Consider the following 21089-nt stretch of genomic DNA (forward strand, 5'->3'; position numbering starts at 1 on the left):
ACTATGACTTTGAGTGATGTGTCAACGTAGGTTCATTTTTGGTTAAAAAAAAAATAAAAAGGTGTATCATTCTGGTGAGTAATGTCGATAATGGTTGAGGCCAGGCATGTGCGGGGGCAGGAAGTATATGGAACACTGCTCTAAAAGTAGTCTTTAAAAAAGTGATACGTGATTCAATTCCTGAAAAATGAAATCGAAGGAGGGGAAGGGTCAGCATTCCTAAATAGAGGGAACTCAACATGCAAAGGCCTGGGCATGAAAAAGGGGGAGTGTATTCACGACCTAGTAGGGTGTTGGCTGATAGGAGTGATTGGTAACTGGAAGGACTGTGAAATAACATAAAGGATAATTCTCAGGCACTGTAACATTTGAGACCCATTGCTCTCATATCCCTATTTCTTATCTTCCCCAATAAACTACAGACTTTTTGAGGATAGGAACTATACTTTATTAATTTTCTCTCTACTGTACTTTGTACAGTGCCTGGAATGTCTATGTGAGTGCATGCACACGCGTGCGTGCACACACACACACACACACACACACACTTTCACACATAAGCGAATGACTCATTCAACTTGTGATTGTTTTTTCAAAGTTACAGTTTTTTTCTTTTCAATGAAATATTTGAATTTAGGAATTTTATAAAAATGTAGATTTTTTCATTCCTTATAAAAGGGAATAAAAATCATTTATAATCCCACTATTATAATTGTTTCCTCTCTCTCACGTGTGTGCATACACACACCCTTCACACACGCAGATAGACACAATTATAATATTGCTTTCTAATCTGTTTTATTTTTTCACTCCCTAGGCATGTTCCCATGTCAAAATCAACCCCACTGTGATTTTCTAATAATTGCTACTTCTGTGGTTACATGTCTAACTGGCCTTCCACATTTTGATGTTGGAAACTGATATATGTACCTCAACTGCGACCATTCCTGGCTAAACCATCATCATCTTTCAGCCAGACTACTGTAAAGCCATCCCCACTTCTGCCATTGTTCCCCCACCCTCATGTACACAGTGGGTTTATGAAACAAAAATCTGTTCAAAACCCTTTAAGCTTAGAATACAAGAAAAACTCACCATCACAGGCCCCCTACAATATCGTGCTTGCTTACCTCTCTCTCTCCTCTTTTTTTCAGTCATCCCTAAGGGTCAGTCTCTGTGTGCCTGCCACATAGGCCACATATCAGTTTCTCAAAACACCATGCGTTTTCCCACCACAGATCCCTCCCAGAGGACAACTCTGCCTAGAATACCTCTTTTCCCTGCTCTTCCCTTGGCTGACTTCTCAGCTTTCAGTTCTTGCCTTTAATACCTTCTGAGAGGTTGCTTCCCTAATCACCCCGAAGAGCTCCTCTTCCACTAGTTAATGACCCACTTAACGACGACTGGTAAATAGATATCTATGTGTTGGTTTACTTATTTATTTTATGACTCGTCCACTGGACTGCAAACTTTGCAAGGGGAGGCATTTTGCCTGTTTCATTCATTAATACATATCTAGACTTAGCTTAGTTGGTACATGGTGGGTACAAAATGCAGAGTAGACTGTAGCTATTAGGGGACTTTTAAGGCAGTGGTTCTCAAATGTGGTACCAGCACCAGCAGTATCAACCATCAACTTCTTCTGAAAACTTGTTAGAAATGCAAATTCTCAGGACTCAACTGGAATTACTGTTATCAGAAGCTCTGGGGATAGAGCCCAGGCACCTGTTTTTTCCATAAGCCCTATATGTGATTCTGATATTCCCAGTTGGACAACCACTGTTATAAAGCACCTGCTTAGAAACAGAAACATACATGTTTTGTTTAAAAGGTGTCACAATTCTTAGAATGTGAGATTTGAAACTTAAATATCACTGAAAGTAATCTATCATTTTACTGAGAAAAACTGCCCCCAAATAATTTTTTAAACATTTTAATCTAACAATTAGCGATAATTCTGCTTATAAATTTGTTTTTAAGGTCGCAAAATGTACATGTTTTTTATGAACATTAAGTGTAATCCTACAGCACATATTCTTCCCTGAAAAGAGTCTTCAAATGGAAAGCTACTTTCATACCGATGGGTATTAATTCAGTTAAAATCAGTTAGAATTCCAGCAAAATTGCATTTCCCACTTCTCTTAAGATTGTTCAAACAACAAGTTGATCAAGGTGATTTATCAGACACTTTGCCTTTCAGGTGAATTTTTCACATAGTGACTTTACTTATTTTATTTAAGGGGATTGATTCGCTTTACACATTTGGAGTATCCTATGAAACAGAGCTGGTTCGTTGGGCAACACAGTATCAATGGGGTTACAAAGAAGATAGAAAATGAATCATTGAAGATGAGACTTCAACCTGGATCCAAAACACCTGATATATATAACTGGATCAAATGTAACTCCAAATACCATCTAATAAAACATATTTATGGCAAGAATAAAAATTATGAAGCAAATGTAAATACTCTTCTAAAAAGTTAAAAGGGAACTAAAGGAAAGAGAACAAAAGTATTGATTGAATTTCTATAATGTAACAAGCATTGTACAAAGTGCTGTTTTTAAACTTATATTATTCTGTCTCTATCCATGTTTAATTTACTGAAAATAAAGGTTTTCTGATTTACCTAATGAAAACCAAAGCCAAGCCTTTCTAAGGAGAATAGTCTATGATGGAGCATAGACTGTGGTTTTCTATTGGGTTCTCAATGACATAAACATTTTTTAAAAATATGTGAGCTTTACATATATATCTTCTTAGTAAAAGTAATTTACAGAAAGTAAATTTAAGTATACCTTTCCTGCTCACTGATTTTTACATTTTAAATACTATATAAGGAATATTTTAAGTGCTTATTCTTCTTAAAGAAATAACTTATTTCCATACAAGTGATTATCCATTCCAAGTGACCTAACGTTGAATGAAGATTTAGAAATTGAACCTCTCATCTCCAAAAAGAAGCAGTTGACATTTTTAAACAAAGAAATCAAAATAAAGCTTTCAGAATAGTACAAAATTAATTTTCTTACCACATTTAAAACCATGAGACACTAAAGACAGCAGTTTGGAAATCTTTTGTTCCCTAACTTAAATCATAGCGAATTTCATAGTTGCGTGACTTGTTTAACATTTAATGCTATGAGAATGCTTCAAGTTCATATTTTTCCTCAGATTTTCTACTTTGAATGAAAATATTTACTAAAATATCATGTATAAAATAATTTCTTCATATTTTAAAATAAGTTCTTTTCCAATAATTCTATTTTGTATATTTTTGAACCCAGAACTAATTCAGAACAGACTTTGTGAATAATTGTTTCAATGAAACTAATATTCAAATGCATTTAAAAACAGCCAAGACTTTAGAGAGTCAGAATTTGTTTCCCATGCAAGAAAAACACTGATGTTTGAAATATAACTATGTAGATCACATATTTCTTATTTCTAAAAATAAATGTCTAATATTTTGAAATAACAGATATACTCATCCCCAATTCTGAAATCAATATCAATTACTCTTAATTGGCTTCTCTAAATATCTTTAAGAAAACAGACAGGTAATATAGACTTCTTAGATTAATATACTTTTAAACATACCACAGTCAGAATTCTCAGTTCAGCTGCATTTGGAATCCTTCATTGCTGACAACAGTCTCAAATGACAATCCTCTTTAAAGCACTCTTCAGCGTGACAACAGAAAGTTCTCCCTTCCACGCCTGCTTTTTCCATTAGCTAGAGCGTTACATATTGAATGCTGCACAAAGCATTTGACTGGAGGGTTTTTAGACAACTCTTTAAATGCCTGAGTATGAATAATGATTTAAAAAAAAAGACATCTCATCTTTTTATGAGAATAGCTGCATTTTTTTATTACTTTATTTTAAGGGAGGTGGTTATGGGGTGCGGTAGGGGCTGCCTTCCTGTGTCATTGGTTAAATATCTATGTATGATTCACCTAAGTGACATTTAGTCATATAATGTCAGTGACATTTTGATGATTTTACTGTCAATTTTTAAGAATGTATTATACTTTATGCTATTTGAATAAATTGGGCAGATTAACATAGAAGGTGGGAGGTATATTTCAATCTGAATAATAGTGCTCTGGCAAACACAACTTTTTTATTGGTGAGCCAGGTAATGATTTTTTGATAGCTGAGTGAAGTTCACTGGGATTTCCTATGTGTTTTTCTTTTTTTTTTTCATGGAAATTGCCTCATTTTCTCGTTCATTAGAGAGAGGTATAATGGAAACCTTTGTGGTTTCTGAAAAGTCCTGCATCTGTTAAACTTGACATTGTATTGTATTGGCTCTGGGTTGTATATAATGAAGCGATTGTAATCTGAAAGCAATAGAGTAACTGTTATGTAAAAATAAATAAGTAAAGAAGTATAATTGAGTCTTTTTGCCCTGCCAACCCGTGGTTAACATTCACATAATAAGATGCAAGAAGATTTTATTTATTTCTGTCAAGAAAGCCTCCATAGGACAGCTTGTAATTGGGACTGACAAGACACTGAACTAAGCAGTAAACACTTAATGGATATGACTGGCTTTGAGTTAATCAGTATACTTAAAAACTGGTTTTCTAATAAGCTCACAAAATAGGAAATTTTAACTTCACACAATAGTCTGAAACCTTTAAACAACAAAAGGTAGGTTACTGTCATCCCTGTGTAGAAATTGCACACAGCATCAAGGGATTAATAAAATCATTTAGGTGTCCATGACTGGGATCATTATCTGGAATCTTGATTTTTATCTTGCAGAGAAGTCAACAGCAACCAAACAATCTTTAAAAATTCCGCAAGGTCAGAAATTATTTAATAAACACAGCAGTGTTTTATTTTTGACTTTTTTTTTCCTTTGTGAATAGTGATAGTTGCTCAAAACATGACTATTCTAATGAACTCGTTTGGTGAGATTAGAAGTTTGCGTGCCAATGTGAGTGGAGGAAAGCACATAGGGGGTGAAGGGCTATGTGCAGCAAAGACAGAATGAGTATTTGAGAACTTATCAGGATCTGAGCAGAGGAGTGACATTCTATTATTTTTCTCGTAAGCATAAAACAGCAAAGAAAGCACAATAAGCATGGACCCTAATGGACACGGTTGCTCTCCAGTAATGCAAACCTGCTCTCTAACTACCTGAGGCACGTGTTCCTAGGCTTCCATAGCTCCTGTGCATACACCTCCATTGTGCACAGCACAGCACATGCTTAACAGTGTGGTGGTCTCATATCATTCCTGCCTACTGCATACCCAGCTGTATGATCACAGGGAAGTCACTTTGCCATTCTGAGTCTCCATTTCCTCACCTATGAAATGTGAGTGAAAATAGACTCTACTTTTTCTGAGTCCTTGTGAGGCTCAAAGAATACACACAGGTCATCAACAAAATCCCTGAAAGGTCCTTAACAGATGTTAGCTGTTGTAACAATGTAATATTATCATTACTGTTAATGTTTCAGTTCTCAATCTTGTGAGCCTTCTGATACACATACATTACTTGGGGGGCCTGGTTACCTGGTTACCTGGTTACCTCCATAACCTGGAGGTGGGAGATTAATGAGGTAGCTTTGACTTTTAATGTATTAACACAACTGTAGTTTTGATCTGACTTCTCTGGCTGCCTTCATATCTAAGCAGTTAGAAAATTAGTTTAATATGAGCCTATCATTGATCAAATGTATAAATATCAAGTAGAACAACATTATCTGTACCGTTTCACTGGTATGCTCACCCACTGACATATTGAATTGACATTCACATCCCATAGACATATGTAAAATTTCTGCAGACAAGTTACTGCAGCTCTCGTTTTAGAGCTAACATACTCAAGGGAGGGTGAGGAGAAGGATCTCCCACTATGAGTTCTTAAGAACTTCTGGGGAAATCGGTAAAGTTGGGGATTGGGGGAGACTGCTACTATGTGTCTAATTATCAAGACGTTAATGCCAGGAGAGAGAAAATGTGTCCGGCATCTCGTTTGTTTCCCTGTATTTGTTATAAAATAAGACTTCTTCAGTAGACAGGCCCATTTTTCCTCTATAGTTTTTGAAGGAACTATAGACAACTGCCCCAGCAGAATCTATCCCTCACCTAAATGTATTCTAATAATTAGAACAACTCCATGCCTTGATATCATAGCATTCTGCACTAGTAACAGCTGTTGGCAGCTGTAGGGGCTTTTGTGCAAGGCACAACGTGGACTGTTTTTCATTTGTTTTGTTTTTTTCTGATTGACAAGGGGAGTTCAATCAGAAAATGATTAAACTCCCCTTGTCAATCAGAAAAGGGGAGTTCTGTCAGGGAATGGAAAATATTTGAAATGAATTCCAAATATTTACGTAGTCCATTGAGTATTATGTAATGCCAAAAAATATGCAACTTCTCCCTTTTCACTATTTTTGCTGAGGTTTAGTATTAAGTTTATAACAAACTCTACTTTTATTTGTTTGTTGATACAAGAGTAAATTACAAACAGGTCAATCCACTCCTGGGACGTTGTGAGTTAACCTGACGATTATTAAAATGTAGAGCTGCCTAATTCAAAGCAATGCTTTAGGGCTTTAAAAAGGTCTGATTAATATATGTGAGTGTATTTCTTAGTTAACTATTGAACTGCAGTCAGAGAAGCATAGGGTTCTGGAATCAAAGACCCATGGTACAATCCAGCTCTACTCCTGCCTAGCTGAGGGACAGGCCAGAAACGTACCTCTTTAACGTTATTTTCTTCATTAGTAAAGTGAGACTACTACTAACTCTCATTGAGCTATTAGGAGATTTAAATGAGATAATGCATACAAAGTGCTTACCACAGCTTCTGTTGTGTAAGTGATCAATACACATTAGGGGACCAACTGAAATGCTACTTACGATGGTTACCAGACCATCATAAAGGAACGTTCTGAATTGCTCTTGTTTTGCCCGTGGAGCAAAGCAGAACAGCATGTTTGGGAAACAGAATCATCTTATTTCAAATCTTGGCTTAATCATTTATGAGCTGTGTAAAATTTTAAAATGGGAATGATAACATCATAATACCTATGCCTTAAGTTTAAGAATACATGAAATAAACTTTGTTATTTGAATTTTACCGTCCAGTGATACATGCTATAATTTGTTGTACATAATTCTAAGCATTTTTTCAATGGAAAAGAGCTAGCTATTTTTATACAATTGGTATTAAACTGCACATACTGTTTTAGTAACTATTTTTATATATAATCATATGGGGGGGTTGTTTTCAATCTCATTGTTTGAAGGCACTGCTATTTTTAATTTTATCTTTTACCCTTGAACATTTAAAAGCTTTGTCCCCCTACAACATCCCCTCACAAATTATAGTGTGAGGAGCATCTCTGAACATAACTATTTGGGCTAACATCTAATTACATGGTCCGGATAAATTCCTAGAGTGAATCAAAGGGTGAGATTATCTGAAGGCTTTTAATCCTTATTTTCAAATTGTTTACTAGAAAATTTGGATCAATATATGCATCTATGAGCAATAAATAACACTGACAGTTTATAGGGTCATTTCTGGGTTTTATTTTGTTTTAAAATGTTTTCTAATTTGGTTTCAAAAACATTGCTTACATTCCTGCAGTTATTAGTACTGCTAATCATTTTACGTGTTAATATTATATTATTTTTCAATTATTTTTTGTTCCTGTATTTATTATATTATTATGACATCTTTGCAGATTAAGAACATTAACCATCCTTTTGCATGCATATTTCCAATATGTCAACTCATCACACCATTTTAAGTGTATCTCGTACTTTTAAAATTTACCGTAATTTTGATACTGATTAGAATTTAAACAGTCAAATCTATCAAGCTTTCCGTGACTAATTTCTTTGTTGGTTTGCAAAAGCTATTTAGAAAGGCCATTTATTTACTTCTGTGATTTAAAAAAAAAATGCATATTTTATTTTTACACATTAATTTTGAATTTATTGACGATTTAGCTCTTAAATTCATTTTGGTGTAAGATGTGAGGTAGGTATCTAAAAATATTTTAATCCCTTCTGAATGATCGGCCAGTTATTGTGAGAACATTTGCACACTTTTTGAAGCACCGATATTTCTTTACTGATTTGTAATACTAGCTCTATCATAGCACACACGGTTTTTGGTTATAGCAATCCACAGATATGGTGCAAGGATTCTGGAAAATTGTATACCAAATCTTTGGAAAATATACAGTAGCAATCAGCTCCTGTAGAACATGTCCTCACCACTTTCTAGGATGGGTTTCTGAGGGTCAAAATAAGCAATTAACTGACACAATGGAAGGGGGATGCTGCCTATGTTTGCAAGGAGAATAACGCCCTCTACAGCACGAAAGACTGTAGAGAAGACCAGCATCCTTTGGGCTTCTGGGAAAGAGTCTTCTTAATACTAGGCAAGAAAAATTTAAGACAATGGTCAAAAAATGTTCATAAACCAAGATAATTTTTCTGTATGTGCCATATTTTATATGAAAATTAAATGTTAGGGTATCATTTTCCACAATGATATTACTAAATGTAAAAAAAAAAAAAGTATTACTTCAGGTTCTAAAGTTAAAGAAATACTAACTTTTTTTAAAGAAACTGTTCCAATAAATGCAAATAATTAGCATTTAATTTCATGTAAAATCTTGTCAATTAACGTAGTCATATAGGGCTAAGTTTAGTCATTTATCTTGCAGTTTAAGTCATCATTATATCCCAATTGCTGGGAAAAAAATATGAAAGTTCAGTATAGTAAACTCTACCTATGATTTAGAGGCAAAGAGCAATGGAGACATTGGAAATAATTGCCAATGCCCACACAAAAGGTACGTTATAAAACTGAAGAGGCCATCTTCCTCTCACCTCCTCCTCCTGCCTACAATCAGTATCACGTGTCTTAACAGTAGAGACACCAACTGCGTTAAAGACGAACACCATCTGCCAATGCCAGTTGACACAGTCAAATTGAATGGCCTTGTGATTTAAATTTAATGAATTGCTAAAATATTCATGTCAAGATTTTCCTGTTCCATGACCTCTATCCTGTCTAATTTGCAAGCCAACATTGTGTAAGAGATGTCACTGTAATTTGAAATATAGATTCATAGTCCTAGACTCATTATTGGCAACAGCTGTGGTTATTTTTGGCATCCCAAGAGATAATGGAAGCAGTAATCTCTTAATTAATGGCTACTACAGGAACCATGGTCTCTGCTTCGCAGGTTTATTTCTTCTAATCTAGATTAATCGTAGGCATTCCCTTTACACTGTCCACATCTAGAGGCCTTGGTTGGTATGTAAGGCATCACTCCTTGACAGAGAGAATCATCTGCTTCTGAGGATCATCCAGTTGGCTCTAGGACCTTATCTTCAAGCATAATTCACAGAGCTCTCCATTTAATGATACAGAGAGATGCAATATTTACCCAAACTATCTTAACAAACAACCCCTCTCCACTCCAGAACTTTACTTGCAGTGAGCTCAAGTACTCCAAGTGTATGAATTTATAGAATTGTTCCTGTTCTTTCATTATAACTTTGCTTCCTGAAATTTCCCCTGTGGATAACACAGGTATGATGGAACCATTTTGCCGAAATGTTGAAAGGAAATACACTTGCCTTTAAAAAAAATATTTCTTTACCGTTTTTATTGGGTGTTTGTGACTGCTGCTAATTATACACATACAGTTCAATGGAAAGTAATAAAATTTTGCCCTAATTTAATGTTATCACAAAGCACTTTTGTAAATAGTTATTATTTTTTTAAAGATAATTTCACTAAGCTTTAGATAGGTTGCCTAGATACCAACCAATTTAGGTTATAATGTTCAAAATATACTTGGGTTTTGTAGAGTTAAGTGGATAATATGAGCATGTTGTGAAAAACTCAGGCACAATTTTGCAGATATTCCCAGTAACTGAAAAAGAATTCACCCGATATCCACAATTATTAGTACCAGCCAACATACTATCTTTTAACATTTATGGCTGTCTCCCTTAGCTATCACTGAAAAATAAACTATATCCAAACTTTTTAATTTTATTTAGCTTACAATTCTATGGGTAGGCTAAGCCAAGCTGGATAGTTCTGGTCTCAACAGGACTTTTTCATGAATCTGAGTTTCCTGATCTTTGTTTGCCACTGGATTTTCTCCTATCTCTGCCTGAGCTGGGCAACTGGGCTCACTAGGTTCTGGTCCACATGGTCTCATCCTCCTGCAGACTAGCGGGGACTTTCCACATGGTGGGGGGCAGAGTCTCAAGACAAAGAATGGGAGTGCAAGATCTTCTGGGTATAAAGTTCAGTACTGAAACACTGTCACCTCTACAACAGTCTGTTGGCCAGAGCAAGTCCCTAGGTCAGTGCAACAGATTCCACCTCTTGATGAGAGGAGCCGCAGTCTCATTGAAAATAGAGTGAATATAGGAAAGAGAGAACTGGGGCCAATTTTCTATTATGACAATGTCTCTGAGATATCTAAATATGGCTTCTGTCATAAAGTGTGAGGCCAGATAAATCTAGACTTCTCCCACATTTAGTGTCATCTCTAATTTCCAGAGCTCTTAGTTTTCTCTGTTTATAAGCATGCATTCTGAACTGCATCCCAGTATGACAGCAAAACCTGTTTCTGTGTGCTGTCTTTCTCTGTCCTACAGTGCAAAGCTTTGCACATACTATCTTCCAAATAAGTATAATATATACCATATTATTCTATCAATATCACTTCATCACCCTAGATCTCAATATTGCAGTTGTTTTTAATTTCTAATATATTAAAGAAATTTAGTATAAATAACACATGCTAAAATTTAATGATCTGAAGCGAAATATTCTACATACAATTTACTGTTCTCAAGATTAATTCCAGAACAAACTATAGTGCCTTACAAATATATTTAGCACACTAAATTATCATAACTAGTAGATGCACGATCAGAATAAAAAATTACCATGTTGACTCAAGATCATTCAGGAAATGTGTGCACAATGGTTGACAAACCAAATTATCAAACAGATATAAAGTCTATTTACACAGTGCCCAATGAACTAGTCAGAATTATTTCTAGATTTGTTTGTTTGTTTTACAGTTGACAAACTTAACAGTTGCCTCTTAAATTCACTGTAAGACTCCACCTTGGAGGTGTTATTTCCTATGAACCTAGTTTATAGCTGATGACAAATTTTGTGAGGAAGCTCTATTTGTTTTCTGTAATTCAGTAACTGTCATTCTCACAATGCAGTTTATATTAGGATTCACTTTCCCCTAAAGTTTGTGCTCCCTTTCTTTTGCCTCCTTATAAATTTGCTTTGTCATCTCTAAAATGGCTTCTTTATCATTGAGTAATTTTTGTGAAGAAATAAAATATCAGATTCATTGCCTAGTATGTGTGGGGCAAGTTGCAACCAGTAAAATCTTCCTAAGTAAATAATGTGTGTGGCACAGATGTTCAGCCACACAATTATATACACATATATATTAATACATATTAATTTAAACCATATGAAATTTGCTATTTTGTAGGGCATAAATGAATGAATATTGTCAATTTCAGAAGATACAATTTAAAAAAGTAGATAGATAGATAAATAGATAGATAGATAGATAGATAGATAGATAGATAGTCATAATATATTCACACATACAGAGGGTACCAAAAAATGTATATACATTTTAAGAAAGGAAAAATGTATTAAAATTGTAATACTCAATATATACTGATAACAAAAGATGAATGCAAGTCATATCTGACTTCTGCAATTACAAAAGGTGCTTAAAGTGGTTACTACTGTTTGTGTAATTTTAATAGAGTTTTTGTCCTTTCTTAAAAAGTGTATACTTTTTTTTTGGTACCCTCTGTATATACACATATATGCTCATATCACTTAATGGTGGAGTAGAATAAGAGGAGATCAATACATTCATATATTGAAGGGTATCCAGATAGTAATCCAAACAGTAGATATATAGGTCATTGCTTTTTCAGGTTCCCTGTGGCAAATGTACACAAAGGATATATTCTAAGCAGAGAATTTTTCCCTTCATTTGAAGATAAACTTTGCAAGCAAGTAACCAGCTAATGATTTTTAAATATATTTTGTTGTTATTGTTATTGTTGTTGTTGTTGTAGTGGAACAATTTGCTCAAATGGAATTTGTGTTGTGCTCCAACTTATGAAAAGGATAAAAGTGGATATATTTTGATAGAAGCTAGAAGAGCAAGTCCAAAATCATCCAGGTGATGCATGACATTTATACAATTTGTGTAGAAATGTAATAGTAGAAGATTATGTTATCAGGTAGATTCAGTAAGACATTAGACTAGAGTTTTGTGGATTGAACAACTGTGTCCTGCTGCCATCATCACACATCATTTCTTATTTTAATGTCAAAACCAAACATGCATGCAGGTTTAACTATTTTTTCTTAACTTAATATTCTAAAGTTCAAGTTTAGTCAAAGTGAGATTTGGGAAATGGCTACTATTGAGCAATAATGAAATGGAAGGTATCATTGGTGGCATGTGGTAAATTCTAGAGAAGCAGATATACAAATTTTACTTAATCTTAGTTCATTTTCTAATTATTTGAAGCATACGTGTCATCCTACTTGTGATATAGGCATCTTAAGGAACAACATCTATTATTCCTCAATGTTTGTTATAACACCCTCTCAGTCACTTGAAACAACGCTTCACAGATAGTAAAGACTCTCTAAACATCTATTATGTTACTCAGACACAGAAAGAGAGATGAAGCAAACACAGAGAGGGCAACTCCTGAAATGTGCAGATAATCTAAGAATTACTGGCAAAATAATAGTGACCCCTTTAAGTAACACCAAAGAGAAATGAAGAAATTTGGCACAAGCATTTCTCTCTGCATCTATTTATTAAAGTTTGGTCTCTTTTATGATAGTAATATTTAAATCATGCCATATTTCTTCACTAATGCTTTGGTGGTCACTAATGAAGGGATTTGCAAAATTAATCCAAAATAAACCAAATCAAACATCACAGAGAAAGATATATTCATAAATGTAAATATTAGTCAAGCAGTGACAAGGAAAGCTGCATTTCCTTGTATTAAACTGAAAATTTCTTTTACAAAAGCAGTTCTAATTTAATCAATAAAAAAACAAGAAGAACAAAAAGGTAAGCTTGGACTGAGTCAGGAGTAGTTTGGGAACACGTCAAATGGGTGTTGGAAGGCCACAATCAGAAGCTTTGAAGAGTCTGATTTTGAGGGATGGTGCGATTGTTCAAGCCAGGTTTTTGGTGTTTTTTTTTTCCAACTGAATTCTAGCCAGTTGCTCATCTGTGAACAAACTCTAGTTTCAGTGAGGTATTCTCAACATCCAAGTTGTTATATGCTCAGCTTTTACTATGCTTCAGATACTTTCATATGGTTATCTCATGTCATCATCAAAGAATTTTGTTAAGCAGACAACATAATTCTGATTTTATAGACACGGAAAACAAGGTTAAGTGACTTTAATTAACCTGCTCAAGGTACTACAATTAGTAAGTAGGGGTCTGGAAGTCAAATCTTGGTCCACTTAATACTAAAATCTAAGTACTCATTAAACCATGCTGCCTTTGAAGAAAACATTAAAAAAATGAATGACTCCCTAAGGAATATATTATTGAATGATCTTACATTTCACATTGTTTTTAAAAATTCTGTCTGATAATGTAAATGTCTACGCATTACTTTTCACTTTTGAGTTGTTAAATATGTACGATTAAACTGTGCCTATTTATATTCTCCAGCACAATATAGATTATTACTGAAAAAAAAAAAAAACAACGATAGGTTTTAGAAGTTATGGTACTGAAACTGCTTACTGGTAGTTGAATTTGCATTACCTTAGGCAATCTTCTCTTGGATTCAGAATTATCTTTGGGAACAAAGTCTTTGATGAGCAGAGACCGGTCATAATTAGCATGTTCTGATTCATCCAGGTAATCCTTATCTTTTCCTAGGGCTAGAAAAGAAACAATTTAATCTATTTTTATCCTTCTTCCTTTTCTTTCTCTTTACATGTACTAATCTCTCTTTTTTTCATTTTTTCCCAAGGCTTAGTGAAATATAATTTTCTTATGACTCATCCATCCAATAAGTAAATACGAAAAATTAATAACATGAAAACTGACCTGTTAGTGAATTAATACTGACATTACTATAGCTTTCATAAGACTTAAATGTATATCTGCTATTTAATGTACTTACATTTTTTGAAAATAAAATTAGAAGTATGCAAATTCAATTGGACACATCATGTCTTTGGAACTTGAAGACATATTTGTAAGAATTCAATAGATTCCTATTTACTCGCTTAATTAAAAACTGCATAATTTTGAAAATGTTTTCTTAAAAGTTGGAAAGCTTTATCAATGTGAATTTGACTTAAGGGTGTTAAGAAGTCTGAAAAACCATAGAAGAAATGCTAATGAACATTACAGGAAAGACTTAAAAAATAGTAGGAAATTGAAATGAAACTACAACTGCAAAAAGGAGAGAGGTCATTGAAAGTGATAATTATGATTGGAATGATAAAAAAAAGGGTAAGACACTGTAATATCAATCATATATAAAATGTATATGAGTGATGAAAAGCTATACTCAATGTAAAATGATATAAAAAAGAAAATTTCTATGGTGGCTATAAAAGTACTGTTGACACATTTCACAAAATTCATATTCCATGTGATACCAATATCTCTTCAAATTCAAAAACAGAGAGATTCCTATGCATTTAACCTTTTAAAATAAAACAAAATATTTTGCAGAGAGTTTTTTATTCACCCTCAATCTGTGAATACCTATCGAACACAAATTTTGACATGGACAACTATATGCCATACTTTAAAGAGTTCAATCATTTGACATATTATTGTGACAGAAGAAAAAACAACTTTGTTTCTAATGATGCACTGATTTCTTTTATTAGTAAAGCTTAAAGTCTGCTATATTATGTTATACCATGTACAGTTTGTAGTATCAGGCTCTTAGCAGAGGGACAGACTAAGATTGGACAGGTCACAGTATGTCTTAGGATGTAATTAATTGCCAATTATGTTGAGATACTCTAAACATTTAGGGTTGTACCTAGACCTGCTAATATAGTCAATACTAATTTATGGTTAACATTTACTGAGTAAATACTAAGAACCAGAATATGTACATGTATTATTTCCTTCAATGCTAATAAAAACTCCGTGAAGTGGGTATGATTTTTACTAAAATTCAATAATAAATAAAGGAATATGGAAATTAAGTAGTTTGCCAAAGTCATCAACCGGCACGGGGGTACATCCATAACGGAAACACATCAGGATCTGACTCCAAAGCTGATGTTTGGATAAATACTGTAACATCTCCCCTAAATTCACGTAAATTACAGTTTATTCATGCAACAGTTGTTATTAAACACCTACGACATGTCACGCATTCTTTTAAGAGTTGGAGCTGTAGCAGCAAACAGAACCCTGACTTCGTGGCAAATTCAACTAGAAGAAAAACAATAAACAGAAACAAATTAAGTAAAATATTAAGTATGCTCTGCAGTCAGTGCATTGAGGAAAAATATAGCAGGGAGGAAGGATGCGGGTGTCAAAGGTGGAGAGGGACGATGTTACTTTAGTACAGAGAACTGTAGCAACATTTGAGCAAAGACCAGATGAAGTGAGGCAGTAAGTCACCTGGGGGGTAAAGTGGAGGAAGAATGATCCAGATGGAAAAAAATAAAAAATGCAAAACCTGGATTTGCCTTGAACTGTTGTCAAGTAAGTAAGAAAGAAATTGAAATTTTGGAGTTAATTTATTGAAGCCATTACCAAAATCCTACCATGTTCAACTTGGAGGTTTGTAAGGCCCACGGTGCTTGGCATTTCTATGTTTCTTTTTTTTCTCTTCCTTTCCGCTCCATTCTCCCTTCTCCTACCTTTCCGTCCTTCCCACTCTTCTCCCATCCCTTTCTCTTCCTGTCTCCCTGTCTTTCTTCCTCTCTATCAATCTCTCTCTCTGTCCCTCTTTTTCTTTCTTTTGATATTAAAGGGCAAGATAAATATCTTAGTGTGGTTAAACAGCAATAGATAAACTTCATATGCTATTGAGGGGCGTGAACTGGCCTGTGGGTCACAAAACCATTATTTCTCATCCTCTATTTGCCATGTCCAAATAATGTCAATTCCTTTCACTGAAAGTCTATTTCTTCATCTGTAAAATGAAGGTTTTGAAGATCTCAAAGGTTCCTTTAAACTCTAAAAATTATTTGTTTAAACATTTAATGTTTACAAAAGATAAAATGTAATTTATATTAATATAGTTCATTTTCCATGGACTACAAGAAATACAATTGGCAGTTTTTCACTCATTTACACCCATTATTCCACTCACGACTTAATGTTTTAGGTAGATGTTTTTATTTTTTCTTTACTTTTGTTTGAGGGTCCCCCCCACCCCTTTTCTTTCTCTTAATTCCTATATACAAATATTCTTGCAACAGAAACATCCTTCCATCATCATTGTGCTGGAAGAAAGCTTAGTTTTGAGACTTGCCCAAGACAACCAACTTCAGGAAACCTTTTCTGCACCTTTCTGCCCCAAGGCCCCAATTGGAACTCCTCGTTTTATCTTCTGAATGGCAACACATTTGTGTTTTTTCCTTTTTCTCCTTTCTTTTTTCTTTTGTTTTCATTTCACTTTCTTTTTTCCTTTTCCTCATTCTTTCTTGTCTTGTCATCTCCCTTCCTTCTTTCCTTCCTTCCTTCCTTCCTTTGTGTGGATCCTTCTATTTTTTCTGAATTTAGACAAAGTTATCTTACAGCCCACGTTTTCTCTATAACTTTTACTTAATTTACTAGAGAGTTTAGCACAGCTTGTTCATTAGTAGATGAGTTAAGGAAAAGAAAAAATGTACTTGTTATTTTGGAAAATCTTGATCCTAAGTGATACAATTTTAAATTTCCTTTTATTGTTAGAAATGTATGTATGTCTACCTTTGTTATTGTCATTTTCCTTTGAATTATACAAAAGGACTCTTTTGTATTTTATGATAGTTTTCTCTTTCGCTTTTATTATTCGCAAGATTGCAAACTCCTATCATTCTAATGTAAATTATGTAAGTGGTACAACTCTCTTTTACAATGTTCATAAAATGTTTCCTCAGCTTAGAAACTAGAAGTCACTACTCTTAATGACTTAGTGTGTACTTTTTCCTAAATATACAAAGGTCTTAAAGTGCTTTGCATTCTTTTCTAAAAGATACTTGAATTTTTCTTACGCTAACTTTATACACTACTTACAAATTTTTATTGTGGATAGCTAATAATTATTTAATAGTATGCATCGAGTACCCTTCATTTATTAAATTACTATATTTAGTTCCATAGTGTACTAGAGACGAGCTTGAGGATACAGTAGCAATCACAATGAACAGAATCCTTAACCTCATGAAGTTAACAGTGATGGAGGTAAGAAAAGACCAAATATGGCACTTATTCAGTAGAAGGTAATATGGTCAAAAAAGGAGGGCAGGGAAATAAAAAGTATAGAGAGGGCAAAAACTTGAAATTTTAAATAAGGTGGTTAAAGGTAGCTTCTGAGGTAACATTGGAGCATGGATGCCGAACTAGTAAGTGAACCTCTGAGGGAAGAAGGTCACAGGCAAATGGTATGACAAGTGCAAAGGCCCTGGGGTGGGAGCATGCCTTCCTTGTCTGTTCACAGACAAGAAGACAAGTGTGGGTGAAGAAGAGTGAGCAAGGATGAGGGTACATGTTAGAGGGGTAATGGAGGAAGTGGGAGCATATCAGGGAGAGTTGGCGGCCGTTAGAAACATTTTGGTTTCCATTCTGAATTAAACGGACAAACTATTGGATGAATTTGAGTAGAGGAGTGACATTACCTATCTTAGATTTAACAAATCAGTCTGGTTGCTGAGATAATAGGCTGAAGAGTCCAAGGGCACAGCCAAAGAGTCTAGTCTGGAACTACTATAATGAGGGAGAAATGACGTGGTTTGGATCAGGGTGGTAGCAAGATTGACAAATGGTCAGATTGAGGATGTATTTTTAAGGAAAAGCTAATAGAATTCTATTGGATATGGTATACCGCATCTCCCAAAAATAAGACTGGGTCTTATATTAACTTTTGCTCCAAAAGATAAATTAGGGCTTATTTTCAGGGGATGTCTTATTTTTTCATGTACAACAATCTACATTTATTCAAATACAGTCATGTTATCTTCTGGAACATTATCATAAATCTACAAACCCCGAATTCCAACTTGAATTTCTAGCGACTCCATTTCCTGTAGAACCATTGGCCCCAATCTCTCATGTCCAGCAATAGGGCTCTCCTTAAATGAGCACGTCTTGCCCATGTAGCCTGCTCGTAGGCAACACAGCTGTCAGTGACTTTATCCCATGAATTCTTCATCCAAGTAATGACCTCTTGCAGGCCAGGTTCACAAAGTTTCCACACTGATTTCTATCCATTCTATTTTCAATGTAGTCATTGATTTCCATGCACAAATGGTCCTTGAATGGCTTATTTATTGCAATATCAAGAGTATAGAGATAGGCAGTCATTCCTGCGGGAATCATTATTTGATCTATTCTTTCTGCAAGGAAGTTCTCCATGTCTTTAGCGTGGTAAGTGCTGGCTGAATCCTGACTAGCAGACCTCTTTGGCCACTTTGCAAAATAAGTGGCAACATTAAATCGACCCACTTCCTTATAACTGCTTGTGTACACCAGTCTTTTTTGGTTTCAAGACATAAATGACTGAAACATGTTCAACCTTATATTTCTTGCCCTTAGTGATGACTAGAGGTGGGGCTTTCTTTCCATCCAAACGAATTACCAGAATACAGGTAACACGTGCACTTTTGTAACCAGTGGAAGGAATGTAGATTGACAAGGCACTCCTCTGATCAATTGTCATTTGAGATCCTTGGCCCATAAACACTGCAGTTTCATCCATAGCAATCATGTTGGAGAGTTGGTATTTAGAAAGTCGATGCCATCAACAAAGGACTTGAATGCAAGTACCCGTTTAATAATGTCAGTATCTTCCAGCTTGAACAGTGTTGTCGAACTTCTTAGAGACAGTTCATATCGCTGAAGGAAGCCATCCAGCCAGTGTTGTGATGCTTTGAATTCTTCTGGGGATATTTCTAACTGTTGTGTCATTGCAAGGGCAAATGCTTGAATATCAGCCTTACACACAACCAAAGCCTTTACTCTCCTGCGTCAATATATTCACAGATGATGTCTTCCAGCTCAGGAAATAATGGTTGCCGACCTGATCCACACTTGCACTTCTTAGCATTTCCCTAGTCCATCTGTTGACTGAGGTTATCATATTCTGCTCACCATTTTCGGACCATGGGGAGATCCAACTTTTTTCTCTGCAGAAAGCCCTAAGATTCTTGCCACAGGAGTCCTCCACTATTCCTTTCTTGTACTTGATGGAATAGCTCTTTTTTTTTTTTGCACTCATCTTGTCTGGGGGGTCAAAATATACCTTTAATATATACCATTAAATCAAATGTTAATTGAAGACTTATGAGACAGAAGTGGCAACAAAAATGATGACAGTTAAGAATGATGGTCCACACAAAAGAGACGAAAAATTGCAGGCACCAAATTACAGAAAACGTTTCTTTATTTCACATGAGTGCATTAAGTACGTCCGTTACAACACACGACATATTGAATTATGAAGATTCATATTAGATACAACCACATCCATTTGTTATTAAGTGCACACATTATTCTTGCATTGTGTCTGTACTCCGATTGGTCATTCGACAATAAGTCTCGAGTTCACCTGTTTACATAGGCATTTACCTCTCGTCCAAAGGTGTCTGCTTGGGTATTTACAAATACTTAATTATAATTTATATTATCATTCATTGTAAGTATTAATGTCAATAATATTTATTTATATTTAGTTATATATTAATATTATTATTTTGTAATTCTATACGTCCGTAGTGCGTTGCAACAGACTTACTAAATGCCTCCGTCTGGCTGACGATCTTAACTGGGGCTTATTTTTGGGGTAGGGCTTATGTTATGAAAAATCATAGTAGGGTTTATTTTCTGGTTAGGTCTTATTTTAGAGGAAATGCGGTATGAAACAGAGATGTGAACAACAATTCTAATGTTTTTTGGCCTGAGCAATGAGAAGGGTGCTGTTTTCCACACATTATTTTATTAAATCCTTACAAAAAGTATTGTTACTAGCCTCCATTATCTATGACAAAATTTAGGTGGTTACCTAGGATCTTCCATTTGGTGTGTCGCAGAATTAGAGCCCAGGAAATCTGGCTCTAAGATTTACATTCCCAGACATGATGTAATACAGCCTCTGGTAGTATTGAAGAAATGATGATTTCAGAAACTTTAAAGCAACAAAATATTCGCAAATGAAAAAAAAAAAAAGAATAACTGAGTTATAAAAAACATTTTGTGATATATTTGAATGAAAAAGTATGAAATCTCTAGATTATAAACATAGCTGTCTATTCATTGAAGTTGACAATGATGGAGATAAATATTAAAATCCTAATAAAGACAATCAACAGACAAATAATAAAGGTAAGATAAATTTAGTAAAAACACATTTATTTTTATAACATATTTATTTTTATGTGGGTTAATATCTCTGTGACCAAAAAATTAAAATAAAAATGGTACTATTGTATGCTAGCACATAAATATTCTTTTGCATCTTTTGTTTTTAATAAAAATATTTTAATAAAATATTTTTTAGCCAGTAAAGAAGAAGGGCAAAGTTTCTTCTTGAGTCTTTTGTTTCTTAAAAATAAAATACTCCTCATGCCAGACAGACATATGATGAGGTGGCAAGTTGTGTTTTCCTACACTGCAAAGTGTTTACATTTTCCCTACTGCAGCCAGAAAAATGACACTTTTTTACTTGTCTCTTCACCATGAGAACCTGGTAGGGTTCCGGGAGGTAAAACCCATAAGTGTGGCGGCTCTCAAAATACTGGGCCCTCTGTTGTTTCTCATTCTCATGAGCCCAATCACAATCCAGAAATTCATCA

The 21089-nt window shown here is 34.6% G+C and overlaps 1 protein-coding gene across 2 annotated transcripts in view; it reads right to left on the minus strand.

The window, feature by feature from the left end:
• Positions 1–21089, minus strand: part of ANO3 (anoctamin 3) — a 233227-nt gene that overhangs the window by 139496 nt on the left and 72642 nt on the right. The window contains exon 4 of one of the 2 annotated variants that reach the window (XM_081063533.1): positions 13876–13994. In XM_081063533.1, the coding sequence (XP_080919659.1) occupies positions 13876–13994 (119 nt within the window). Of the gene's footprint in view, positions 1–3601; positions 3710–13875; positions 13995–21089 lie in introns of those variants that run through there. The other variant, XM_081063534.1, reaches the window with a different exon arrangement.

The sequence above is a fragment of the Rhinolophus hipposideros genome, assembly GCF_964194185.1.
Source record: "Rhinolophus hipposideros genome assembly, chromosome: 10".
NCBI lineage: Eukaryota > Metazoa > Chordata > Mammalia > Chiroptera > Rhinolophidae > Rhinolophus > Rhinolophus hipposideros.